A 27,293-nucleotide genomic window follows, 5' to 3' on the forward strand; every position below is an offset into this window, starting at 1 on the left:
TTAACTGGCAGATATGATCCAACGTCTGATATATTATGGAATGAAAAAAATGTAAAAAAAAGATGTCATCACACATGGAAATACAACAGAACCAGTTCACGTGTCTTGTGAGTTTAGGGGAATCCCCCTTCCCCTCCCCCCACCCCAAACCCATCTGGAAAGCTCCCTGAACGCTGGGAAGCTCCGAGGCCAAGCAAACCTTTAACTAGAATAGGATTTGCTTTCTTTTTAATCATGACAATACTGGTGACTGCGGATGGTGCCCTGCCTTGAAGTAAGCGCCTTCTGAATGATGGGGATGGACGGGCTGCTTGCCCGTGGAAACACCACTCGATGGGACGATGGGTTAAGCCTGCACACGCCTTTTTTTTTTTCTTTTCTTTTTTTTTTTTTGCAGTAAAAGCAGAGACCGAAAGCAGCCTGTAATACTGTTTAGTCATTCCTCACGTAAAACATCTGAAATAATTCACTGAAGGTATCAAAAATATACCCTGTAGACCAATACATCATTTACAACTGCCTTTCCTTCCCACCGTTTCAGCAACGATGTCCGAAAATCAGTCAACTCTCTGCAGAGCGGCGGCAGCAGGCGGCCAGCCTGGACTTTCCTATCCTCTGTGGTCAGTCGGTCCGGACAGACTGGCGTTCCGTCTTCCCCTGCTTGCCGGCTGCCCCCACACGGCCTGACGCTCACTTCCCAGGCCTGCGTTTTGGCATTGGGTTTCCCGAGGCTGAGTTTTATTTAGCGAAGGCGATCTTCATTAGATCCGGGGGGGAGAGCATGAAGGATGGCCGGGGTCCCAGAGTCCACAGATGGGATCTCAAAGCGGCGAATGGTGGCGGGCTCTGGGAGAATCCAGGAGCTGTGGGCGAGCTGAGTGCTGACATGGACTGAACTTTGGTTCTGAATGCCACAAGGGAGCAGTGGAGCCGGTGCTTTGTCCCAGACTGGGAGGAAATTATCTTTTTTGGGGGGGGAAGGGGGCAGGGAATAGATGTAGCTGGTTTGCTGGTTGACACTGGGAAAGGCGGGAGGTTAAGAGGCGGCAAGAAGAGAGTGAATGGCCATCCCACTTCAAGTACTGGATCCCTGGCCACTCCATTGTGCCGGTGCAGCCCGTGGGTGTCCGTCCCGTCCATGTACACCCTCCCCCCCCCATCCTACCCCCTGTAACATGCACTGCGTTCAGACATAGATGTCAAGCCTTCCCCGCTTCCCCTGCCCCTCCCCAGTCTGAAGAGGAGGCGTGGAGCACCAGGTGGTATTGTTCCCCTGAGAAAGTCAATTCAATTCATGGGTTGGTGGCCTCCCATGGGACTGGACAGAGACTGTGAGCACAACAGGGAGGCAGGGGGGAGAGAGATTTCCTTCTCGGTAGGGCTTTGTATGCAGTGCTGGGAGTGGGGGGAGCTACCACCCGCTGCCGGAGCCTCTTACCGGCTGGGGTTTCTGCCCTCACGGCAATGGGGGTTTGTTAAGGCTTTGGGCCGAAGAGGACACAGGACTTCCAGACGGACAGATGCAGACAGACTCTGGGTGCTCCTTCCTGTACCCTCAGGGGAACTGGAGGGGGATGGATTTTTTGGGGGGGAGAGGAAGGTGGTCGACCAGCTTCGTTCTCGATGTCCACCAAACCAGTTGGCTTTGGCCGTCTCCGTACGGGGCTCTCCTGCTGCGGCGACCCCTCCTCTCCCCATCCTTCCCAGTCTCCCCCTTCACTCGCTGTCTGAGAGGGTTTCATACTGTGAACAGAGCAGGGGCTTGGGCTCCTCGTCCCAGGCGTGGTGCTGGCCGCTGGAATTGCCTTGTGGAATGGCTGTGGGGGGCGAGGGGGTGATGACGTTTGTCGGGAGCCTCATGATGAGTGGGTTGTAGGGGAACGGTGTGGAACCTGGAGGGGAGAGGGGCGGGGCAGAGGGAACAGAGACATACAGGAAGGTGAGGGTAGAAGAGGTCAGACAGGGGGGAGGGGGACTGACAGGGAAGGAAGGGAACACAGACAGACCCTCAGCGAGGACAGGCCTTGCTTCCTGACCTCTCCCTTCATTCTTACTTAGACTGGTCAGGGCCGAGAAGATGGAGGCATTCGGGCAGCCTTCTCTGGCCATGGAAAGAAAATCACCAGAGAGAATCTCAGGCTTAGGAGGGATCTCAGAGGAACGTTGAGGTCGCCCTGCCTGAACCAAGACCCCATGGATTCCAGAAGTGGACAATGACCTCAAAGGGCCCTGTTTGCTCTGATCAGTCGATTAACTGTTAAGGGCCTTTGGATCTTGTCTTCCCAGGGCATGTGTGGCTCCGAGGAGGGCAAGGCCCAAGTCTCCACTGAGCCAGGGGAGTATGACAGAAAGAGAGTGGGTCTCGGGCACACAGAGACTTAGGGCAGCTTGGTGGCAGTGTACAGAGCCCCAGCCCTGGATTCAAGAGGACCCGAGTTCAAATCCAGTCTCAGACACTTACTAGCTGTCTGACCCTGGGCAAGTCACTTAACTTCAATTGCCTCAAAAAAAAAACCCACCCAAAAAACAGAACTGCAAACCAACTCCACGCCCGCCCCCCCCCCCCCCCGCCCCACTCCGTTATGAAGCTTTCAGCAACGTGCTACAGTGGAGAGAGTCAGGAAGACCTAGCTTCCAATCGTGCCTCAGAAGCCTACTCTCTGTGTGTGACTCTGACTCGTCATCTGGAAAATGAGGGGCTTGATCTCACCGACCCTGTGACCCCCCTACTCTGAGCCTGCTTCCGCCTACAATTCCATTGGGCCTATCTGTGAGGAAGGCATGATGAGTCTCCCAGGTCAGGGCTGGGCACACGGCAGGTAGCTGGGGTCTTTTTAAGGGAGTATTTACTGTGTTACTTTCTAGTGCTGACTGGCATAGGCAGAGCTAGGACGGACCTTGGAGACACTTTACAGATGAGGAAACTGAGGCAGAGGGTGATTCAGAAACTCTCTGTCTGGGCCTTAAGGCTGCTTCTCCAAATGCAATATTACAATCATTAACGATGTCATTAATCACGCTCACAACAGCAGGCCTGGGTATAGCCTCAGAAGGCTTACAGAGCGCTTTCCTCCCAACAACTCTGTGTACTAAGTAAGAAGCACAGGCGTTACTGTCTCCATATTTTCGGGCATTAGCCCCATGATTTCATTAGTACAGAGGAAACTCCCTCCCACAATGCAGTTCAGCCAGCACCTGCCTGGCCACTGGTGCTGAGAGGGGGAGAGACAAGGCCTGTGGTGTCAGAGGGTGGGATTTGAACACAGGCCCCTCCTGAGCTCAAACGGTCTTTTCCCTCCCCACCACTGCCTTTCTGTGATGCCCAGGCCCAGGGCTGGTCTGGTCAGGAATACCTATGTGTCACTGCCACCTTATGGCTCTCCTACGGCACCAATGGTCCTATAACAGTGATGTCAGAAGGGGCAAAGCATTTCCTGGTAGGGGGCCCTTCCCACCTAGAGCTATTCAGCAGCATTGTACTTCCTTTCTCCCTAGAGCTGATGGGACTTAAAACCATCAGAGACTTGGCAAGTCACCCTCACAAGCCGCCATCAGTGTCTCCCCCTCCCTCCCACGCCCAGTTAGGCTGCCCCCTTACCTGCAGAGGAGGGTCGGTCTTCCCACACTCGGTTGGTGAGTGGAGTCCTGCGGTTACAATCCCCTTCTGAGTGGACAGAGGAGACAGATGCTGGCCGTTCCCCCGAGGACAGCCCCGGAGCTGGGGACTTGGCCTTGCTTCTGTTGGGCCGGCTAGAAACCTTTGGTTTCCCTCCACCTCCTGCAGGGAGACACGGTTGTCTGTGTTTCTAGGATGCACTGGGGAGCTGTCATAGGGGACCCCCCTCAGCCCCCGCCTTCCAGCGCTGGCCTGCCCTTGCCCCTCCCGTCCATTTCAAAGGGATCTGGGTCGCATCTAGAAGCCCTTGAGGAGAAGGGCAGAAGAGAAGGCTCTGCTCCCATATGGACCTGGGCTGGGGCTGGCATCTCCAGGGAGGGTGACTGGGGGTGATGTGGGGAACACTGGTGGGAAATGGGACTGCTTCTCTGTTTGGCCTCTGGCTCCATTAGGTGCATCTTAGCAGCTGGCTGGATCCCAATCCTACCCCATGGTTCTCCACTTGAATGTTCTCTCAAACCCCAGAAACTGCCTGTGGCATGACTGGGGACAGACAGGCAAAGAGGGGTCCCCAGGTGATGTTTAGAACTCTGAAAAATTTCTCCCCATTCTCTAGATGCGTGGTGAGTACGGATAATTCACACGCATGGCTCTGGGCTGAAGGAGCTGCGGGGAGGAAGAGGAAGGGACACCAAGGGGCTGAGAGTCTGCAGGACCTAGATGGGGTCAAAGCCCACATCAGACACTCAGTAGTTGCGGAACCCTGATGGGTGTGCATGTGTGTGTGTGTGTGTGTGCGCACGCGCACATGTGTGCATGTGCATGTATGTGTAATCTGTGTTTCCTTATCCGCAAACATGAGGTAACACATCTGCCTCACAGGGCTGTTCTTGGTAAGGGTCTGTAAAGTGCTCTGAAAACCTTAGCAGGGATTCGGAGCCTGGGAGGGTGCTGGCAGAGGGAGCAATGGAGGAAGCAGTGTCCAAATGCCATGTGAGGGGCCCACACGAAGGCCAGGGCAGCATTTGGGGTACTGCTGCTTAGCTGATCAGATGGTCACAGATCCAGAGCTCAAAGAGACCTCAGAGCTCGAGTCCAGCCCTCCTCAGTTTATGAAAGGATGAAGCTTCCAGAGAGGGATGGCACAGAGGCAGCATTGGAACTCTGGGCCCCTGGCTCTGATGAGATATCTCCATTGTCCGGTGCTGCCTGGGGGCCTTTCCTCCCTAGGCTGCTGTGAGAGCCAGAGGAGGCAAAAGCCCCTGCAGCGCCCTATTAACATAGGTGGTGGCTGTTACTGTGACTGTCATCCCTGCACGGCCATCCTGGGCATTCTCTTTGCTCTTCAGGCTGACTCTGTGGCTGGCAGCAGTTGGGGTCCAGAGCTCGGGGAGGGCAGAGGAACTCTGCTGAAGACAGTGCTTGGGGATGTGGGGAAGGGGTGCTACACGTATCCTGTACCATGAAAACTCCCTGATGTAATCTGGGTCTAGAGATGAATTTGGCTCCTGTGAATGGAGAGGGTTGGCAACAGCCCCTCCAACAAGAGTACTGACTCTCCTACAGCCTGGCTGTGCCATCCTGGGCAAGTCACCCGCTCCTGGGTCTCTCTCTGGCTTCCTAACAAGAAAGGTGGGGGCTACAGTCCTCGCCCACCCTGTGAACATCAGAACGCCAATGGAAGAGACTGGACAGATGGGGCCTGTCTGGCCTCTGTTAACTCCAGGAGAGGTTCTGTCCAGGCCAGGGGGCCAGAGGAGTGAAATGATGCCATCTGGTGATGTCACTGAGGGACAAAAGTTTCGAGCCCACTGCCTTCCATGGCCAAACGAGGCCCAGGGCAGACATGGAGGTGGGGCACAAGCTGACCCGTCTGTGGTGGGTCTGGGCAAGGCAAAGGAGACCTTCTAACGAAGAATGGAGAATGTTTAGATGGTCCCCAAAAGGCCCATCCCTGAGCCTTGAACCCGATAAGCGGGGACTCAATAAATCATGAATCTGCAGCTCCAAGGAACCCTGGAGGCCAATCTAGCGCTACTCCTCTATTTTACAGAAGGGGAAACTGAGGCCCAGGGAGTTTAAAGAGACTTGCCCCAAACTGCAGAGAGAGTAAATATCAGAGATGAGATTTGAACCCAGATCCTCAGCAATCTGTTGGTCCATGTGATAAATGGTGCTGACCGCTAGATTGTTGGCTCCATCCCAGCAGGGCCTCTGCCTGGGCCCAGCACTGTGCTCAGCCCTGGGCAGCATTTGAGCTCTAGAAGGCTCCTCAGAGACCATTAAGTCTAATCCTCTGATTTGGTAGAAAAAGAAACTGAGGCCCAAGATGGGATCTGAACCCAAAGCTCCTGCCTCCCAACTCCAGGGTTCTTCCTAGGTACAGTGTTAAGTCTTAGCATCTCAGGGCTAGACAGGGCCTCCCTCAGGGGTCATCTAGTCCAACAAGCTCCTCCTAATCATCGTCATGCCAAAGACACAGAGCCAGAAGGGTCCCCAGGGGACCAAATCTGGGACCCACACAGCCAGCTAGCATGTGTTGGGGGTGGGGCTGGGTCTATCCGACTCCAAGGCTGGCTGTCTTGCCACTAGGCCACACCGCTTCTCCTTTCCCCCTCGGGAGAAGGCACCTAATTCAACGCCCTGCTTTAAGAATCTAAGCCAAGGCGGCTCTGGGGCGAGCAAACCTAGCATCCCCAGCCAGTGACCTGCTCCTCGGGCGGGAGGATGGGGAAGAGGGTTGGGGAGGGGGACGGGAACAGCGTTGTAAGTATTTTAGAGAAAAGCAGCAGTGTCTTCCGCCCTCCTTGGAATGAGGGCGGGTGGGCAGGACCCCAGGATGACGGGAAAATCAGTACCAGCATCAGATTAGCAGATTCCAAAAACAAACATAAAAATATTTTAAATTAAAAAAAAAAACAAAAAAAAACCAAAACCACACACACAGTAAAAGCTCAAAGCTCAAAGGGGGAGAAATCAAAACACGCAGGAGGAATTAATCACAAGGAAATGAAGGGATGGCTGGACGGACAAACGGACAAACGGCGGAAGGTGGAAAGGCCTGCAGACCTGGCGAGATGAGCGGGTGGTCATTCCGTCCGTCAGCAGCAGTTATGGGCATAGCAGCGGGCAGGCTCGCACTGGCATTCAGAGGGTTAAAAGCATTGGCACTGAGAGGTGACCGGTCTTCCCACTGATCATCATATTTACCCATTAGGGCCCGCCTAATTATTGCTTCCAACCCCATGTTGGTGCTCGCGTGCTCCTGAACCGACTGGCTTCTACAAGTCATAAGGCCTGGGAGAGAGAGGAAAGAAAAGATGGGAGCGGAGGGAGGGGCAGAGAGGAGAGAGAGAGACAGGAGAGGGGAGGAGAGAGAAGGGAGAACAAGAGACCAGAAGGGAGAGAGGAGTGGGGAGAGAAGAGGAGAGGAAAGGAGACAGGGGATGGGAGAGGAGAGGCGAGGAGAGGAGAGAGGGGGGCACAGAGGGGAGGAGAGAGGAAGGAGACAGGAGAGGGGAGGGAGAGAGGAAGAAACAAACAGTCAGCACATTCTTCCAAAGCAACAACTTTTCCTCTGCAGTCCCCACACCCAGCTCCATGCCCCGTCGGCCCCCTGGCTACCACGGGGGTCCAGCTTTGTGGGGGACAGGTCGAGGCGCCTGCTTCCTCAGTTTGATTTCTGATGGGAGGCAGGGACAGGCAGAGGGGAGTTGTCTCTACTCTAGAAGGCTGAGGAGGTGCCTGAGCTGGCGTTTGGTCTTTGCACGCTTATTTCCAAAAAGAAATAAATGAAGCGAAGGAGGGAGACAGCCTGTGGGAATGGGGGCAGTTCCCACAACAGCTCCGTGCCTCTCCTTCCTGGGCCTGAGTCTCCTCTGAAAATCAGGGGCTCTCCTGGACCTGATGATATCCAAGGCCCCGTACAGCTCTGTGCCCCAAACACAGCAGGGGTAACCCTAGACACCTGGGGCAGCAGGAAACACATCCAGCCCCTCACCTCTTGTCCCGAAGACTCCCTCCCAGAGTCTCCCTGCTGCTGGCTTGTGACATTTAGGCCATGATCACACCCTCCCGAGTTCTCTAAGGAAGTTCTTCCCATAGATGCATCCTGTCTCTCTAATTAGAGGGAGAGGGCCAGGGGAGGACCCCCTTCTTAGCTCTTAAGGGCCCACTATGGGCCAGGTACTGTGCTAGCTGCTAGGACCTAAACACAATGATGAAGGTTCTCTGCCCACAGGGAGCATACATCCTCTGGCTGGACCAGAGCTGCTGGGGGGATCTTTCAAAGGCCGCGGAGGAACAACCCCAGAAGGAGAGGGGGCTTCCTTCCCAACCCATAAGGAGGACTGGAGGGGATGGGGCCAGGGAAGCCCAGTCCTAGGTCGCCTCCCACCCCCCGCCCCAGCTCTCTCTGCTCTCCTGCCGTTAGCAGCCCACCCGCAGCTCTGGCCCTTCCTTAGCCCCGGCTCAAAGCCGAAATGAGAGATAGGATGCAGAGACTGAGTGACGTTACTGTGGGTTACAGATAGCCATGCAGTTATATGCAGCATTCGCTCTGGAGGGGAGAAGGGGCAGGGGAGGCAGGGAGGGAAAGGGAGGACATGGGAGCAGATCTGGGGACAGCTGCGACCACATGTCTTCTGACCTGGGGGTGGGAGGAGGGCTGGGGAGAGGGCAGGAGGGAATGGTAAAAAAACGGGCACACAACAGCAGCTGGGAGACCCCACGGGCCCCTCTCGACTCGCTGCGAAGGGGACCAGGTTTGGCCGAACCACTCAGAAGCCGCAACCTGTGGGGCCTTCCTTTGCTCCTGTCCACGCCCAGGCAGCCCTAGGGTGGAGGCTGTGGGGGCCCCGGGCTCACTCCCCTTCCCCCTCCAAACAGCTTCCTTAGCTGGAGGGTCTAGAGAGACCTCGGGCATCTTCATCGAGCCCTTCAGCCACAGAATCAAGCTCACACTCCTCGGAGTGCCACTCACACATCCAGCGTGTGCCACCACCTCATTCAAGACCAATCTCTCCATCTCTCCCAATACCGATCTTGCAACTTCTGGCTGGCCGATGGTGCCCTCTTTGGCACCGCCCTCTTGGCAGTTTCATCGCCATACCTTTGGGGGGACCCATCCCCCCTTTCCAAATCTCCTCCAGCTTCAAGGCAAGGCTCATGAGCCTTCTCAAGACACTCTCTCCAGCCCAGAAGGTCTGTGGTCTTGCTCCCCCTTCACCTCCCTGCCCCCAGCACCCACCATCACAGACTCAATGAGAGAGCCTCGGCGTTGAAAGAGCCCTCAGAAGCCAGGCAGTCCAACTAACCACCATTGCCCCTGGTTCTATTTTTGATGGAAAACAGAAGTCCCATCCCTCTTCCATGCACTAGACCTTGGAATGTCTGAAGACGGCTCACATTCCCCTACCCCAAGTCTTTCCTTCTGGGCTAAAGACTCCCAGTGCCTCCAACCAACCAATCTTTACGTGACGTGAGCCTGAAGCTTTCTGCCATCTTGGTCCCCGACAGCCTCCCTAAGCCCAAGCACCTAGAAATGAACTCGATGGTCTCCAAGTTCAGGGCCCTCCCCACCTGCCTCCTCTCTCTGGTAGAACACAGGCTCTCCAAGGGCATCTTTATATCTTAGTTCCCCCAACACCTGGCACAGCACATGCTTCATACGGATTTGTATGACTGGACTGAATCTGCAAAGAGGCAGATTTGTTTGAGAGTTATCCCCAAGTATGATGGGATGCCTTTGGAGGTGATGGCACCTCCTCTCTGGAGGAAGACTTCACACACAGACTGATGGGTGTTGGTGTGGTCCAGATGGCCATGGAGGTCCCTTCCAACTCTCAGATTCTGTGTAAAATTGAGCTGAGAAGCGCTCTGCAAGGCTTCACAGACATATCACCTACACCCGCCCTTGGAGGCCTGGCTCCAGATGACAGCACATGGCGGCAACCTCAAGCCCCCTGCCCTGTCTCCACGATCCCACCCAGACACACATCATCTGACTTGCCTAACTGCAGGGTGAGGTGAGGGAGGGGAAACTCAGTGACGTGGAGGAGGATAGCCGACGCTAGAGACCGAGCTGGGCGAGTTACCTGCTCCGGTGATGGCGGGCATGTTGAAGATCTCCGTTCCAGGCTGGCCGACATCTAGAGGAAGGAGATGGTGAGACGGGTGAGAGATACGTAGTGACCCCTGGAAGGGTGACCCTGAGGGATGGTGACCAGGATGGCTGCGCTGTCCCGTCTGCAGGGACCAGGCCAGGCTGACCCTCCAGGGACAGAAGCAGGAAGTCCCAGCCAAGCCTTCTCAGGGCTGAGGCCTCTCGGACTGTCAGGGTTCGGCACATAGACATGCTCTGGGATTTTAGAGGCTGGACTTCTGCGTCAGAGGGGCTTTCCTCACTTCCCCCAAAGCCAGACCCCGACCCTCCCTAAAGTTAGCAAGGATGTTCCCGGCTGGCCTCCTAACTCCTGGTTCCCTTATTTTCTCTTTCCAAATGTGCTGTGCTGGGCCCTTGGGCTGGACCACACCAGGACATAGAGGGGATACATGGACCCCCTCAAGCAGACTTAAAACCTACAGGCCCCTTCTCAGAATGGTGGTTTAAAAAAAAACAACAACCCATAATTGAAGGAAAGGCTACATTTTAGTTTGAGATTCATGAAAATAAAAGATGTAATTTTTTTTCCCATCCAAGTTCATGGACCACAGGGTAAGAACCTTCTTTGGGCCTGTTCCATCATCTATAAAATGGGCATGGAGAGCTAACCTAGACAAGCCTATTGTGAGCAAGGTGATCTGTAAATCTTAGGAAGCGTTTACCAGCTTAGAAAGTGGCGAAGCTTCTGCTCTGATAGCATCCATCTACTGCTGTGCGTGTGCAGACCTGCACATGCACGTCCCTATATATTTTCTCAGGTGACACTGGAGGACATAGGATCTGGAGGACCTCGGCTAATGTCCCTCGGGGGGAATCCTTCTCCTCCTTCTCCTCCTCACTCCTTACCACCAGTTTTTACACTTTTCACATCCCTTACATACATATTTCTTCTGATTCACCTAAGAAACCTCTGACGGAGGCCAGGTGGGGATTATCATCCCCATTTCACAAAAGAGGAAAGGGAAGCCCAAAGGGGAGTACTCTTGACTGACCCAAGGACACGCAGGGAAATCAGGAGTGGAGGCAGGGTTTGAACCAGGGTCCCGTGACTCCCCAGTGCAATGTTTTGTCTCCTGGGGCATGGCTCCTATCAGCTGAGCCGCGGTGGGGGGAGAGATGAGCTCCCAGAATCCCTGAGAGCAGCAAGCAAGATCAAGGAAAACGGTCCTTGGAGTGAAGTGAATCCATCCAGGAGGGAGACTATGGCATGGTGGACAGAGAGACAGATCTGGGGCAGAGAACCCGGATGTCAGCCTGCCACTTAGCAGCTGGGACCTCAACTGAGCCGATTCATTTGTCTGTACCCCAATGACCTCAGCTGCAAAATGGGCAGGTGTGATGGGAGCCCTTCCGCCTCTCCATCTATACACCTGTGATTTCTGGGGTTGGAGGAGAGGAGAAAGGGGGAGATCAGAGATCCACAGCCCATCCCTAAGCCACCTGTTCTCAGGATGCAGATGCGCGTGGCCAGGGAACCAGGCAGGAGTGGTGAGAAGGGGAGCATTTCCACCAAAAGACACAAAATGGAAAAGCTGAGGACCTAGTCCGAGCTAGCTGCACCAGCCTTTCTCTTTCTGGGCCCATGCCAGGGACTACAGCAAGGATCCAATGAGATGGTGGATCTAACGACCCTTGGGAAAATTAAAAAAGAAAGGCTGCCCAAGTAGGAGGTGACCAAGCTCGGCGCGCCCACCCTCCCCCCCACCCCCCGCCGCCCCAGAGCTGCGGTCGGGTAGATGGACGGGGAGCAGACTTACTGTATTCAGGCTCGTTCCGGCTGTTGGTGCCCAGTTTCTTGTTGATCTCCTGTTTCTTAGATTTCACCATGGCGGAGTTGCTCTCGGTCAGTTTGCTGAAGAAGGCAGGGGGCTGGCTGTTGTTCCCTGGAGACTTGGATCCCATCCTGGGTGGGGGGCGGGACGGGGACGGGGGAGGGTCTGTCACTGGGGAGCCTCTGGGAGCGGAGTGCCCAATGAGTCAACGCTGGCAAAGCCAGCTGTCATTACTGTTGCTAACCTTGCTCTTCTGGGGGCCCTGGCCAAACTCCTATCATCCAACTCAAGCACCAACAAGATTCCTCCAAGACTACGTCAGAGGAGCTGGATTCGAGTCCTCCTGGCATTGGCTGGTGGTATGATTGTGGGCCTGACTGCCCTTCTCTGGGCTTCGCTATATGAGGGGTTGGATCAGAGGGCCTGTAAGCGATGACCTCAGTCATGGCCCGTCTATCTGGGTCTGGGCGCTCCACCAATGACCAGAGGACTGACCAAGAGAAGTCAGAGCTCCAGGTCATGTTCATGTCGGTGGCGGCCCCAGGGCTGAAATCCTGGTCTTCTAGGTCCCCGTCTAGAGTGCTTCTCTCAATCCCAGAACCTCAGGAGGTCCAACCCGCCAAAGAGACTGAATCTCTTTCATGACATCCCCTGACACGGTCATCCTGTCTCTGCTGCTTGAACACTTCCAGAGGGACAGGGAGCTCACTACCTTTCAGAGCCATTCCATTCTGCTGTAGCACAGTTTGAACTGTTGGGCTTCTTTCTTACATTAAGCTGGACCTTCCTTTCCCATGACTTTACGGGATCATTGATTCAGGGCTGGAAGGGACTGCAGAGTGTGTCCAAGTCCTGAGTTTCATAGCTGCTGAAACTCAGGCCCGGGGGGAGGCAGACAAGTGGCCGAGCTAGGATTTGAACTCAGGTCCTCTGATCCAATGCCAGCCTTCCCCACTAGACCACTGGGGAAGGGTGCCCGGAGACCCCCTTCTCTGCCCCCCACCCCTGAGGCCGCAGTACCTGGGCTCCGCCTGCTCCCCTTCTCGGTACAACATTGGGTAAGGGGCACTTCGGCCGTGCTCAGACTCCCCCATGCCCTCTGGTGGGGACACTGGCTCAATGCAATCTTCTGAGCTGCCCACGGCACAGGCTTTGCCCTGCTCCGGAGTCCTGGGAGACAGATGCACAGAGACAAAGAGAAGAAAGAGTCAGAGACACAGAGAGGCACAGAGAGAGGGACACAGACAGAAAGGCAGTGAGAGAAAGAGACAGAGACAGAAAGAAGAGACACAGAGGAGACAGAGACAGGGAGGAACAAAGAGGCAGAGACACAGAGAGACAGAGAGAAGGACACAGACAGAAAGGCAGTGAGAGAAAGAGAGACAGAAAGAAGAGACAAAGGAGACAGAGACAGGGAGGAACAAAGAGACAGAAACACAGAGAGGGGGACACAGACAGAAAGAGAGACAGAGAGCAAAGACATAGCGGAAACAGACAGACAGGGACGAAGAGACAGAAAGAGACAAAGACAGTGAGAGAAAGACAGAGACACAGAAAGAGACAGAGGAGAGACAGAGAGAGAGAGGAAAGACAGAGGAAAGAGACAGAGACAGAGAGGGACAAAGAGACAGACAGTGAGAAAAAGAGACAGAGACACAGAAAGAGACAGAGGAGAGACAGAGAGACAGACAGAGGAAAGAGAGACAGAGAGAAGAGAGACAGAAAGAGAGAAAGAAAGGAGTAGAGAGACACAGAAAGAGACAGAGAAAGAAAGGAGAGAGACAGAGATAGAGACACATAGAAAGACAGAAAGACAAAGTGAGGAGACAGACACAGAAGAAAGACAGAGACAGAGAGAAAGAGGAGAGACAGACAGAGACGGAAACAGAAAAACACATAGAGAGACAGATCCACAGAGGGACAGAGAAAGAGAGGACAGAGATGGAAACAGAGACACAGAGGAGAGACAGAAAGACAAAGACAGAGAGAGGAGAGAGACAGAGACAGAGAAAAAGAGAGGATGGAAACATGGGTGGAAAGAGGCAGAACGAGAGAGAGAGACAGGGACAGAGTCTATGGTTAGCGTGACCTCAGGAATCTCCTCTGGCTCCCTGGTGTTCCTTGCTTCAGCATTTAAAGCCCAGCCCACTCTGGCTCCTGATGCACTTCCCAGCCTGAATGCATCTCCCCATCCTTACAAAATCCCAGCCCAACGGGCCTTCTTGAGAGTCTTTGTACCCGACCTTCCATCTCTGGACTCCTTGTCTTTGCCCAGGCTGTCCCCGCTGCCAGGAATGCCCTCCCTCCTCACCTCTCCCTCTCAGAATCCTTGGCTTCCTTCAGGGCTCAGCTCAAGAATCATCTTTCCTTTCCTGATCTCCCACCACAATCAACAAGGCAGTCAGTCAACAAGCACTTATTAAGCACCTACTGCTGCGCAGGCACTGTGCTTATATAGATATAAGGCCTCCAGGAGTGTCCACTGTATGGAGGACACTGTATATACCCTCCATTCAGAGCCTGCTGACCTCTCCTCCGGGGCAGCACCAAGGCAGAGGACTTCCCCAGGCTCCACAGCCAGGGTGTGTCGGGGTGGGCCTGGAACCCAGACTTCCTGACTCTCCAGGCTGGGCCTCCTCTAAATATTTCACATATCCTCTGGCTCATCCAGACAGGGTCTCCCACAGCACAGAGTAAATTCCTGGAGAGGAGGCTCTGTCTAATTTCTGTCTGTCTTCCCTCAGGCCAGGCCCAGAGTAGGTGATTAAAAAACACACAGGGGAAAGGGCGAGGGGGGGTGTCTCCATGTGAATCAGCCCGGCTTACATGGGATCACACATTTTGTGGGTCACAGGACCTCGGCACTGCCCCCACCCCCATCCCAGGACGCTGAGAGCAGGGGCACAGAAATTCAGTAAGCAAAGGACTCCTGGCCAGGCTCTGCACCAGGCTCAGGGAGCCCAGACACAAGACCCAACAGGCCTGCCCTCAAGGGGCTTTATGTTCCAGAGGGGGACGGGCCAGGAGGCATGACGGCATGCCTGTCAAGGGGCATCTGCATGTGCCCTGCCCCATCACAGACCCATCCATAGTCTCTGTTCAGGTCTGCCAACCCTTCCCCTCAAGGGGGGTGGGTCACAAACAGTTGACCTCATTCACCCAACCAATACTAGTAATTTCCAGGGTCTGGATCCTCCTCCACCCTTGGCTGACATGCAGGCTTACAAAGTCTAAACCTGGAAGGGCATGGAACCCCCTCATTTTACAGATGGGGAAGCTGAAGCCCGGGGAGAAGGGGGCTTCATAGGGACTAAGCATCAAAGGTAGCACCTGGGACCAGGGCCAGGCCACCCCCACCGCCCCAGCTCACCTCTTGCCTCCTTCGCTCTGGGGGGAGATGCGGGAGGCGGCACCATGGTCCGGCTGGGGGAGGTAGACCTCGCTGGGCGTCCGGCGTAAGTCCAGCACGGGGCAACTGGCCCCAGGAAAGGAGTAGAGAGGGGCTGGGAGGTGAGAGTTAAGCTGCTGTGGGTGGTGGCGGGTGTAGTCTTGGGTGATCACCTCCTGGGAGGAAGGGAACAAATTCGTGACCAGGAGTGTGGGGGGCAGGGCTGGGATAGGGGTCTTCCTCCTTCCCCACCCCTACTGTCCACAGAGTATCACTGGGGCTCCGCTCACCCTATCCCCAGGAATGTTACTTCCCTATCTGACTCAGTGTCCCCGCCTGTCCTTCAAGGCCCATGCCTTTCCTGGGATCTGCTGGCCCTGTGACCCCTCTTCTCTCCTCCCCCACCAGACCACAGAGCGGGGCCAGGGCACACGTCTTTGTCTGCAGCCTCCACGGTGCCTGCCTCTGCTCAGGATTTGGGGATGATCCGTGGGATGGCAGATTTAGCAGAAAGAGACCTCAAAGGTCAGTAACCAAAGCCATCTAATAATCATTCTATGCTTTAAGATCTGCCGAGTCTTTACACACATTATCTCATCTGATCCGTGAGAAAGGCATGAGTATATCCCCATTTTACAGATGTGACACCAGGCTGAGAACGTGCCTGGCGCACATGGCCATCGACTGTCTGGGGCGGGATTCAAATGCAGGTCTCCCTGGCTCCAGACTCCCCACTGTATCACTGCACCCCTAGTGGACTCTGTTTTAAACCTTTCATTTTTCAGATGAAACTGAGTCCCAGAGACAGGAAATCATAGGGTCCTAGACCCAGTGCTGGAAAGGGCCTAAGAGGTCCCTTGGTTCAGCGCCCTCAGCGTACAGATAAGGTGACCCAGGTCCAGCAGGGGGGATGTCGCTGGCCAAGGTCAGCCGAACTAATAAGTGAGTTTGGTCCCAAGAGCTGGGGGGTTGATGCTGAGTCCAAAGTCCCCGTCCCAGCACCCACCATCCCACCTCCCCAGACGGTTAGTGCTAGGCAAGGGGAGGAAAAGGAGGAAGCCCCGCGGTGGCTCCTTACGCTGATGTGTTGGGCTAGAGTGACCACCCGCTGGTGACCCTTGACCACAGAAGAAGACATCGGCTGCCCGGGTGACTGTTGGCTCTCCGGGGGCGGCCGGACGTGGGGGGTCTCAGACAACTTCAAGGAACCTGTGGGGAGAAGAAAGGAACAGGTGCCGTCATACAGGTCTCTGCCCCTGGGGGTGCCAGGTTCCCAGCGCTGTATGCAACAGGAAGGTGGACTTGGCTCTGCCCCCCACCTCTGGGAGGGTAGATGTGGGTCTGCCCCCCACCCCAGAGGGTATATATGGGTTTGCCCCACCCTGGGAGGGTAGATGTGGGTTTGCCCAGTCTTAAAGGCTTTGCCCACTGCCACAGACCCTACACTTGGGTCTCTCTCCTGGTTAGTTCAGGAATTTCCGTTTTTGTTGTTTCATATTTGGACGTGGGATGGCGATCAGTCAATAAGCATTTCTTAAGTGTCTACTATCTACCAGGAACTGTGCTAAGTGACAGCTCTCAGTGAGGAAACGCCTTCTCCCAAAGCAGACCACCTCCTCTGCACTAAGTGTCTAACAGGCTAAGTGACCCATCCAGGGTCACACCACCAAGATGAGTCAGAGGTGGCACCTGAACCATGAGGCTGGCCCAATGGTCCTTAGACCCTGGGGCTTCAGCAAAGGTAAGAGGTGCTAAATTCTCATTTAGGGGATCAGCAAACTGGTCCCCATCGCTGCTCACTCCTTGTAAATCAGAGTAATGGGGGTATTTGTATTGGGGGACCCCACCTTCTTAGGACAGTGTGACATCCTGACATCTCTGAGGGGATGGATCCCAAGGCCCCCCCTCATTTCTCCAACTGAAATGTTTACCCAAACAGTCCCGTTTCCTTAACACTAGACGATATGTCCTAGGGTACCCTGGGCCCTCCATCGCCTTCATGTTACCGTACACCCGGGCTTCTCTCCATCCCCCACACTCCCGAGCCCCTCCAGCCAAGTCTCATCTCAGAAGAAGCGCACGAAAGATGGCTGAGTCCCAAGGCACCCTAACTTCTGGCTACTTGCATGCTGTTTCACCATTAAAATGGGGGCCTCTCAAGGGCAGGGTCTGTCTTCCCCTCCTTTGGGTCTGGCCCATAGTAGGTGCTTTGCTAATGCTTGTCGATTTGAATGTAAAAGCTGTCTGCGTTCCCCAGGAAGCCACCCCTCCTGTGGCAGGAACCTGGAAGCACACTCCCCAGGCCGCCGTGGAGTGGGAGCTTACCGAGGGCTCGAAGGTCCAGATCCTGCACGGCGAAGGGCTTGCTCTGAACCTTGTCTCTGTGCTGCTCGCTGGCCGAGGCCGGGTGCGGGGGCTGCGACTCCAGCAGAGGGTGGGCCGTGTGGCCTTTCCCCAGGCCTCGGCCAGATGAGAGGCCCGAGCTGGAGCCTGAGCCCGGGCCAGATGACGCCAGGGACCTTGGCTCGGTGGCTTTGCTGGGGGACGGCGGTGGCTCCAGCCCCGCCCGGCTTGGGTGCTTGGGCATGAAGGGGTTGTTTTCCAGGCGGGAGCGCTCCGACCGTGGAGCCCGGGAAGCCTCCTTCTGGAGGACGGTGGGGTCGATGATGGTGGGGTAGCCCCCATCCATGGTGCCCAGGGGGCAATGTGGGGCAGGTGGGAAGCCTGTAGAGCGTACTGGTGAGGTGGCCGAGGAGGAGGACCTGCAGGGAAAGAGGGGAGCCATCAGTGCTGCCAGGGCCCTCTGGAGTGTCCAGAGCTGATGGTGACAGAGAGCATCCTCTGGCGTGCTAGGGGAGGATGAAAAAGCTGAGGCTCACAAGAAATACAGATTTGTGTCTGTGCTGGGGCCTGTCTGCTCCTCCCAGGGGCCCGGGGTGGAAGAAACAACAAGGTGGGGGGGGCGGTGATGTGTCAGCCTGGGCCTCTTTCATGGGAAGAAGGGATCACACAGCATTAGTATCTTATGAGGAACCACAATAGCCTGAGATTAAATATACAGAAAAAACAGCAGTAAGAACGGCCAGCATCCATAAAATACTGTCCCATTGGAGCCTCATGACCACCCTGGGAGGAAAGCTATGCCTGACTCCACTTTATAGATGATGAAACCAAGGCGAGCAGAGGTTAAGTGACACAGGCCAGGAGGACCAGTAAGAAATGGAATTTATATATTTCTCACCTGGGGGGTGGGGGGAGGGGAAGAGAATTTGGAACTGAAAATAAATTTTAAAAAAAGAAGTGCAATTTTCCTGGTACTGAAGGTGCAGCCCCAGTAATTTATTCAAATAGACATTTTTGCAAACAAAAGCCAGACTATGGAGGTTTAATCAAGGGTGCCCAGATATCAAAGTGTGCGTCCTAAACAGCCTCCCCCAGCAGGGCTCTGAATTCCATATGGTTTGCTAAATGGTTGGTTTCTGGTGACCTTGTTTTTGGCCTCCTACACATTTTTGTATTTAATTGTATTTTTGTATTTAATCACTTTAACATTTTTATGGATGTTTACAAAATAAACAATTGGTCAAAATTGGGGGGGGACCCCAAACAGCTTCATCAGCTGTCCATTCTGAACCAACAAGGGATCAGTTGGAGGCCCAGTGAGTCCATTTCATGGCCATTCAAACGATCCGTGAATGGGCTTCAAGAAACCAGGCCGTGGCCCGAGGGACACCTGGCCACTGTCCATCCTGCAGGCTATTTCCTCAGCTCTGTCTGTCCAGGACAAACCACCTTAACAAAAGCCGGTGGGTGGGGGCGTCCCTTGGGCCTCAAGGAAAACCTGGACCAAGCCTACATCTCCCTAGCTCCTGGCATTGTGCTGACCTCCTTCTGTGCCGCTGAATGGCAGACAGATTCCAGCCAGGCTGGGGCTTGGGTCATCCCAACAGGGGGCGCCCTTGAGAAAAAAGCCACTCAGTCCAAGCCCTAGACATTCTCTTACTGAGGGTTCCACATACCGAGGAGGGTGTGATTTAAACTCTTTTTCTCCCATGAAAAATCCCCATACAGTCCACTGAAGGACACCCTTAGTGAGGTCACCTCCTCTCTCGGGGGAGTTCTAGGGGTTTTATCTTTCGGAAGAGGGAGAGAATAAAGCAAGTCTGGAGAAGTCGTGGCTCTAAGTCGGCCCAGACTGTCCTCTGGGCCCAGGTGGACCCAAGTGAAATGCCAAGCTCTCCCCTGGAGCCTTCCTTAGCCACCCCCAGAGCTGGAAGTGACTTCTCCCTGACCTGATCTCACAGTGCTTTATCAATGGGTCAACAAGCATCTGTGCCTGCCCCTCAGGGAGCTTACCTACCACTGGAGGAAACCACAGGCACTCATTCAAGCACATGCAAAATAGATACAAAGTTAATTACGAGGTAATTCTGGAGGAGGGAAGCACCAGCAAAGGTGGAGGGGATTGGGGAGCAGCTTCAGGAAAAGGCCATTATCATATTCCCACCTCCATGCCTTTGCACAGGCTGGGCCCCACACCACAGATGCTCTCCCTCTTGCTCTCTGCCTCTTAGAATCTCTAGTTTCAAGACTATTTCCTTGGGGCCCCAGCCTCATTTCCACAGGCTTACAACAACTGAGTTTGGCTAAGTGCTTAGACAGATGTCTGCTGAAAAGAATGGATGGATGGATGGATGGATGGATGGATGGATGGATGGATGGGTGGATGGATGGATGGGTGGGTAGGTGTGTGGGTGGGTGCATGGATGTGTGAGTGCCTGGATAGTTGGGATGGATGGATGATGGCAGGGAGGAGGAGGCCACTTCTCCCTCTCCCCGCCCCTACCCCCAGAACTTTTCATCCTAGGCTCCTGGCTCAAGAGGTCATCCAAGCCATTTACAGCTAGGGAAATGAAGGCCCAGAGACTGTGGAGCTACAAGGAGGCTCAGAGGCTGTTTCACAGGTGAGACGCCCATGGCCACACGGTAGCAGGACGGTCACCTCTGTCCCACGCCGCCTCCTGGGTGCCCTTCCCCCAGCTGACCCTGCCCCCGGCCCCGTACCGTAGGACAGAGGGGGTGAGGCTCTCCACTGAGGAGATGATGCCCTTCATGCCCGTGTTGTGAAGCACGCTGGGTCTCTGCTGGATGGTCTCCTGGGTCCGGGGGGAGATGGGTGAATGCTGGTGGCTGTGAGAATGGGAGGCTGGCCGGCTGCCGCTGCCACCGCCACTGCTCTGCTCTGTACCTGCGGATGAGCCCATGGGGTCAGAAGGTGGGGGAGGCAGGACCACCCAATGGGCGTGGTGGCAAGGAAGGGGCCACCTGGGCAGATGGGCCCAGCAGATGGGCCAGGCAGAGGCTGAGGCAGAGGTGCTCTTCTTCACATGGGGAGGGGGCTCTAACCCTGGTGCAAACACCTTCCCCACCCATCACTTTGGACCTTATTCTCAGAACACCACCACGAGGGAAGCAAGCTTTGGAATGTTCTCCCCATTTTACAGATGGGGAGATCAAGGCTTGAAGAAGGCCGGTCTGACTAGTGTGGTTCATAACCAAGCGCTTTACATTTTATAGACCAGTAAGTAAACCGAGGCTGAGAAAGGTCACACCCCCAGGGAGGGGATTTGAACTCGGATCTTCCTGACCCGAAGTCCACTGTTACCTACCACCTCAGGTCACAGGCGTCAGTAGCAGGGCTGGCCAGGACCCTGACCCAGAGGTCCGAATCTCCTAAAGGGCCCAAAGGTCTCCCACCTTCCCAAGCTGCATTGCTTCAACAGCCTGTGAATGCAGGGGCTGCAGCCCCCTGAGCTGAGGCATGGGCCAAGCAGGGAGTGTGGGAGTGAGGCTTGATGCTCCGTGCCCTACATCTCCCCGGGGCTAACGCCTCTTGGCTGTGGAGTGGGCAGGATAAGGAAGGGTCACAGACCCAGACCCTCCATCCAGATGACCCTAACCCTGGGACCCTCAGACCTTGCCTTACCTGGCCTCCAAATGGGCGCGTGCTCCACAGTCGTGGTGGACGTGAGAACAGACTTGTCTCTGTCACGCTCGCGATCTCGATCTCGTTCCCGGTCTCGCTCTCTCTCGGAGGACGTTCCGGTTGGTTTAGTGATATGGGTGGGGCCTCCTGGGATTTAAACAAGCTTGAATCAGCTCCACCTTTCATGCCAATGACTTAATTCTACAGCAGGCGCTGGGTGGAACACCTGGGCCTTGTGGGGTAAGGAACCAGAGAAAGGAAGAAATTTTCCCAAAGACACAGCAGGGAGAGAATACGAGCATCCTTGGCGTTCGGCTGGGGCCTTCTGCTCCCTCACACCCCTGCCCAGTGGCGAACCCCTGGCGGTTACAGCCAGGCAGAGTCCAGCTTTCCTTCTGTCCCTCCATTCTCCCCATGGCTCTCCTGCATCTCCCTCTCTCCTTTCCCCAACCTCCCTTCCAGCTGTTTGCCTGGAAGGGTCTACAGTGGCCTCTCTCTCTTGCCCTTGCTCAGACAGGAAGCCACCCCCTCTACCCCAGGCGAGGCCATCAGTGAGGGAGGCAGTGGGTCCTTACCTGGGGAAAGTGGGGAGGGGCTGGGTCTGCTGGGGAAGGGCTGGGGGGCACTGGGGATGTATGTGATCCGGTCGATGGAGGTGGCAGAGGTGCCCGGCGTGGGGGGCACCAGCACTGGCAGGTGTGGCACTTGGGACAGGTCGATGATGCCTGTAAGGGGGAAGTCACAGAGGCAGGAAGGTCAAGTGGGAATCGCCCCAGGAAGGCCCGGACCAAGGTCAGAGAGGGAAGGGAAAGGGACAGGCTCCTCCCTGGGAAGCACAGGCAGATGTATGTGGGTGTGTACACACATGTGCACGAGCACACACACAAACATGCACAATCACAAGCACCCAGGACTGCGAGCCTGTACACCCCTCACACCCCTCCTCAGGGCTGCTCCAGCCACCAAAGTGGCCCTTTCACTACCCCCTCATGGCCCCTGCACCTTTTACCTAACTCTAGGATGGCCCCTTCATTTTCACAAAGGGAAACTGAGGCCTAGAAGGAGGAAGTGACCCATCCAAAGCCACAAAGATAAGGGAGCAAACATTCAGGTGGGAGGCTCCCATTCCAGCCAATTCATTCATCAGCAAACACTATCACTCTTGATTCTAGGTTCACAATGTGCCAGGCACTGCATGAGGCATGCCTCCAAGGACCCCCATCTAATGGGGGAGATCCCAGGGAGATGAATATGTCCACCAAGAATCTGCAGCTCATGCCCTCCCTTCCCGCTGCCCTGTGTTCCTGCATTTGCTTTGGAGGTCCTCATACGAGACTGCAAGCACACACATGCACCGCTATCCTTCGCAGCAGGTGGTAAGCTAAGGACAGGGACGAGGTCCTTTCTGCCTCTATCCCCAGCTCACACATGGCCCTGGCCTGGCCCACGGTGCATGGCTGATGCCTGAGTGGCTGACGGGTCGGGCGGGGGCCTTGGTGTCTACACTGTAAGTGTGCCCCTGTGTTGGCAATCAAAATGGGCTCTTAGCACTCAGTTCAACCAAGTGCCCTTGAAGAGTTTGGCCTTTGTTTCCTTGATTAGATTTGGAGTCCCTGGTGACCTCCTTGACTCAGGGGAGGGCCTAGTTTACATGGGTTTGAGTGACATGTTTGGGACATCAGAGGCTTTTAGACCACGTGGGTTTAAGTCGCCTCTTTGTGACGATTTTAGGTCGTGTGGGTGAGTCACATGTGTGACTCACCCTTGACCCTGAAAAAGATATAAAACCAGGGGTTGCCTTTCTATTTTTCGGCGCTCTTATCCATAGCAGTGGTGGTGCTCGTGACTCTGGGCCAGCCCTTGTTATGAGCTCCCAGGCTGAACTTAGATGTTGGTAACTATGAATTGTATTTGGCCTGTCTGTCAATGTTTGTAATTTGTTTGTATTTGCTCTGAAGTTCAGGGTGCTGGCTCTTTCCCCTGAACTAAGTAAATGATATTTGTATGCTGGATTAAAGTAAACTTGTCAACCCCTTAACGTTGCTTTCCTTAGCAGATGAAAAGAATCTGGGCTTGCAGCATTCTGTGTGCTGGTTGTTGCTGGTTTTACACCTCCACAGTAGCTGCTAGCTGGATTGTTGAAACAGCCCCGTCTTGGGCCAGGCTGGGAGACTCCCAGAGAGCAGGGGCGGGCGGCCAAAGCCGGACACTGGTTCTTACACGTCTTGGCCAAACATCTAAGAGAGGGGGCTGGGATGTAGGAAGCCTTCCACCGGGTGACGGCTGTCCGTGCCTACGTGAGAAGGCAGGGACGTGGCTTCACCCGCATCCACATGGTAATCCTTACGAAGGACCCGGCTCTCTGGTCTCCCACAGCACTGAGGGGCTGGAAGAGACTTCAGCCCCAGTCTGGGCCCCCCTTGTTACCGGGCAGACCAGTAGAAGGAAGTGGTCACGCCGGCCATGAGCAACAGAGGTGGGACTCAACCTTGGAACCCAGAGTTCTTTACCTCCCACTGCCTTCCTCCTCTAAAGTCATCCCCCCAGGCTCTCTACCATGGATGTGCACGTCTGGGGGTGCCATATGCAGGCACGTATATGTGGACACACACCTGAGCTACACTCTGTCACCAAACACAAAAGGCAGGTGGCCCACAGAAAGCCCCGCCTTCCCTACTGCTTCTAGGACAGCTGAGCTCCTGAGGCCCTTCCCAACCCACCCTAAGCTGCCTTTCCAGCCTCCCTTCCCTATATGTAAAATTAGGCCTTCCAGCACTCTCCAATGCAGCCAAATCAGCCTTCCTTCTCTCCTTCATAGCCAGGATCAATCACACTTTCCCACCTCCACGCCTTTGCACTGGCTGAATCCCATGCCTGGAATACACCATCTCATTTCTTCCCCAATGAATCCCTATTCCTCTCTTCCATCGTAATATTGCTCGGACGTCACCATGAATCTTTTCCTTAACTGATAGCACCCTCTCTCCAGAACTAGTGTAGATTTAATGACTTTGTATATACCTTGATTTATTTATTTTATATCTGATAGACAAATATGTATACATATGTATGTGCGTGTATGTCCCAGCTGTCTCTTTGCAAGGGAACGTAAGGTCCTTAGGGAGCCTTTGTACTTGTATGCTCGGGGCTTGGCATATAGTAGGCACTTAATAAGTGCTTGTTGGTTGATTATATTTTGTACAGACTAACTGATGCACATATTGTCACTCCAGGCAGATCACAAGCTCCTTGAGGGCAGGGCCTGTCTCCTTCTGTCCTGGAGTCTATAACCCCGAGCATGCTGCCTCCATACAGTAAGTGCTGAATCAATGCCTGTGGATGGTCTGACTGATGTGCACACATAGGGACCTGGGGGCCCCCGGGGCATGGCCTTCTGCACACCCCCTCACACTCATCCTCTCTCTGTCTCATCCAGGCCTGTCTGGGGGAGCAAACGCTGCTCCTCATTCCTTCCCACGTCTCTGGCAAAGAGAGCCCCTGGGCCTCCCCCTCTTGTGGGTGGGACTCCCCGCGGGGGCTCCCAGCCCCGCCTACCCCGGGGTCCAGCCGCGTAGTTGAGAGCCAGGGAGGACTCCCTGCGGATGATGTCAGCTCGCTGGGCCATGGCGGTGGCTGCGGCGGCATTGTGATGCATCTGCTGGGACGTGATGTAATCATTAATGATGGTCTGCCTGTTCTCCATGGCTGTGGCGTCTGGGTAGCCACGAATGAGGTACGGTGGATAGAGGTGTGGGTAGGTGGGGTTTGGGGCCAGGTGCCGGGGCAAGTAGTAAGCGGCAGTAGCTGGAAGAAGAGAGAGGAAAAAACAAGGAACCAGAGATGACTATTTGGTTTGCTGCTTGCTCTGGACCCCGGGGACTGTCATCTCAAATCCCTGAGAAAGGAGCTGGGCAAATGGTGGTTCTGGAGGCCCAGCCCCTCTGGCTTCCTTTTCTCCAGTGCTTGGTTTAGGGACAGGCTCAATCTGGCACTGGGTTGGCTGGGCTCCCAAAGGGGAAAACTGTCCGCATGGGCTGCCAAGAGGCGGGCACCAGATGGAGGGTACGCTCTGCCTGCCAATGTGTCTGTCCTGTGGGGACGGCTAGGGCAGCCCTGGGTCTTTGGGCCCAGCTGGGAAGATCGACTCAAAACACGGCTCTGGGAATTCAGACTCTTTGACAATCAAGGTCAGTTCCCATGAGGGCTAAGCCCCGTCAGAGGGAAACAGAGCCTGGCCAGCATCTCTGTGGTCGGTGGAAGGGGCTGTGGATTTGGAATCGAAGCATGCAGGCTATGTAGTGACTGCCCTGAGCTTCAGGCCCTATGCTGTCAAATGAGGGCCACGGAGGGGCCTCTGAGCTGCACATCCATGGTACCCCACTGTCTGGGTCTCAGTTTCCTCATCTGAGGGGGTTGGGCCAGCCGGCCGGCCTATGAGCACTCTTCCAGGTATAAACCTATGACCTTAACACTACGTTCCCACAAATACTCCAGGGTGAAGACTTCAAGGGCTGGAAAGAGGCCTTCCTATCCATCCCCCTGCCTGAAGGGCTCCAAGCTAGTCTGACCTGTGCTCCCACCCCACGGGGAAGGGGTGGAGGGCATGGCAGGCCAGGCAGTTTAGTCCACCTCAGTCAAACGCTCAGACTGTCGGCAACAGCTCTGGAGGCCTCTGGCGCCCGTGGTCAATGGACTTCCTCCGAACAATAAGGCAATTGGACCTCAGTGCCTCTGACGCCTTATATCTCTGAATGTGTGTATTCCCACTGCTGGCTTGGTACCCAGTAAGGGATTAATAATTGCTTTGGAATTCATTCTCCTGTCCCATGATTGCTAGTGTTCTCTAAAGGGAAGACTGTTTCCCTTGAACCCAGCCCAAAGCCAACAGCCTGCTGATGCCCTTCGATGGGACCAAGGGCCAGGGCGCTCCTCGACTTTCTCGCCCATGACAGGGATAATGGTAACTGCCTTTTCCACCCCGCGGCCAAGGTTAAGTGAGCCAGGAGATTGGAATGTGGTTTGGAGACTACGTGCAGACCTAGCCTGCCCCGCCCCGTCAGGAATGATACTAACAAGAAGGATGATGACCGTGATGTCATTTACTAAAGACCTTCCAGGTGCCAAGCACTGAGGGAGGTGCCCAAAGATGAAAATGTCCCTGCCCTGGCGGGGCCTTCAGCCGGGCTGGGGAGGACAAGCCCTGGGCCCTGCAGGCTTGGCCCCTCTGGACTGTGCTCTTCTCAGAGGGACGGCTGTGGCTTGGCATGCGGAAAGGAGCTCGGGAGCCCCCGGGCGGGTACCCAGAGAACCACAGGATTTAAGAGCTGGAGGGATCACAGGGGCCATCTACCTTAACTCCCCTATTTAATAGATGCGGAAACTGAGGGCCCCAAAGAGCAAGGGTCCTGCCCAAGGAGACTCAGGGACTGAAGTGTCAGAGACGGGGTCTGAACCCAGGTTCTCTCCCAGGCTGCCTCGAATGGGTAGGAGTGGGCTAAGGGCCTTACCTGCATCCAGGGGGATCCCCCGGGGGATGGAGGTGGGGTCAAAGGCCAGTGGAATGTGTCCCCGGTACAAGTCCACGCTGCTCACGCCTCTGAGTAAGTGCTCGTAGGGAGACATGGGGTGTGGGTGGTGCTCTGGCACTGCGGTGTGCGGGGACTTAGAGCTGGCGAGCTCCCGAGGGGTTGCTGTGATCTTCCTCTCTTGGGATCCCTTGCTGGACGAGAGACTTCCTGAATAGTGAGGAGACAGAGGATCAGCACTTAAGAAGCGCCAACCGTGTCCCAGGTGCTGGGGACAGAATGAAGCAGCCTGGTCCTCCAGGAACTTCCAGTCTAGCTGGGGGAGGCAGACACTGGCACCTCCAGGATTAGCCTGGGACACTTCTGCCACAGAGCCTAAACAAGGAGCTTGGAGTGAGTCTCCTTCCCTCTCAGACCAAGGTGCCCATCACCTGCCTCCCCAGGCACACATACTCACCCTCCTGCTGCCGGGGTGTGGGCTCCCGGGTAGACACAGGAGACCCCCGGGGCAGATGGGCGCCAAAAGCCGTCGCGTGGTCCTCGTAAGCCAAGGGGCTCTGGCGGGGCTTCCCCAGCTCGGGCACGATCACGGGCGCCCCTCGGGTGATGGAGCCCCCGGAGCTGGTGACAGAGCTGGGCCGGCTCTTGAGGGTCTCCTCGTAGCAGCGGTCCATGGCACGGGGATCCTGAATCACGTCGAGAGGGTGCACGGGGTGGAACGTCCTGCCGGGGCTGCCGATGATGGAGCGGACGTCGTGCTTCTTGGAGCCGCTCGAGGAGCTGCCGCTGTCATATTTCAGAGGAGTGCCCTGGGCAGGGAGGAGGGGCGGGGGGCTGTGAGAG

General features: G+C 55.4%; 1 protein-coding gene across 8 annotated transcripts in view; it reads right to left on the reverse strand.

Annotated features, from left to right (window-relative positions):
• The window catches only part of NCOR2 (nuclear receptor corepressor 2), a 376,514-nt gene continuing 349,221 nt past the window's right edge, over window positions 1-27,293 (reverse strand). For 3 of the 8 annotated variants that reach the window (XM_036753345.1, XM_036753339.1, XM_036753333.1), the window contains exons 32-46: window positions 26,908-27,259; window positions 26,433-26,660; window positions 24,481-24,729; window positions 21,501-21,650; window positions 20,926-21,072; window positions 20,004-20,187; window positions 17,265-17,701; window positions 16,018-16,148; window positions 14,922-15,115; window positions 12,572-12,721; window positions 11,537-11,682; window positions 9,712-9,765; window positions 6,686-6,913; window positions 3,599-3,778; window positions 1-1,892 (exon numbers count right to left, since the gene is read on the reverse strand). In XM_036753345.1, the coding sequence (XP_036609240.1) occupies window positions 1,717-1,892; window positions 3,599-3,778; window positions 6,686-6,913; window positions 9,712-9,765; window positions 11,537-11,682; window positions 12,572-12,721; window positions 14,922-15,115; window positions 16,018-16,148; window positions 17,265-17,701; window positions 20,004-20,187; window positions 20,926-21,072; window positions 21,501-21,650; window positions 24,481-24,729; window positions 26,433-26,660; window positions 26,908-27,259 (3,006 nt within the window). In that variant the 3' untranslated portion in view covers window positions 1-1,716. The other 5 variants (XM_036753385.1, XM_036753362.1, XM_036753353.1 and 2 more) reach the window with 4 other exon arrangements.

The sequence above is a fragment of the Trichosurus vulpecula genome, chromosome 1, assembly GCF_011100635.1.
Source record: "Trichosurus vulpecula isolate mTriVul1 chromosome 1, mTriVul1.pri, whole genome shotgun sequence".
In the NCBI taxonomy this organism is placed as follows: domain Eukaryota; kingdom Metazoa; phylum Chordata; class Mammalia; order Diprotodontia; family Phalangeridae; genus Trichosurus; species Trichosurus vulpecula.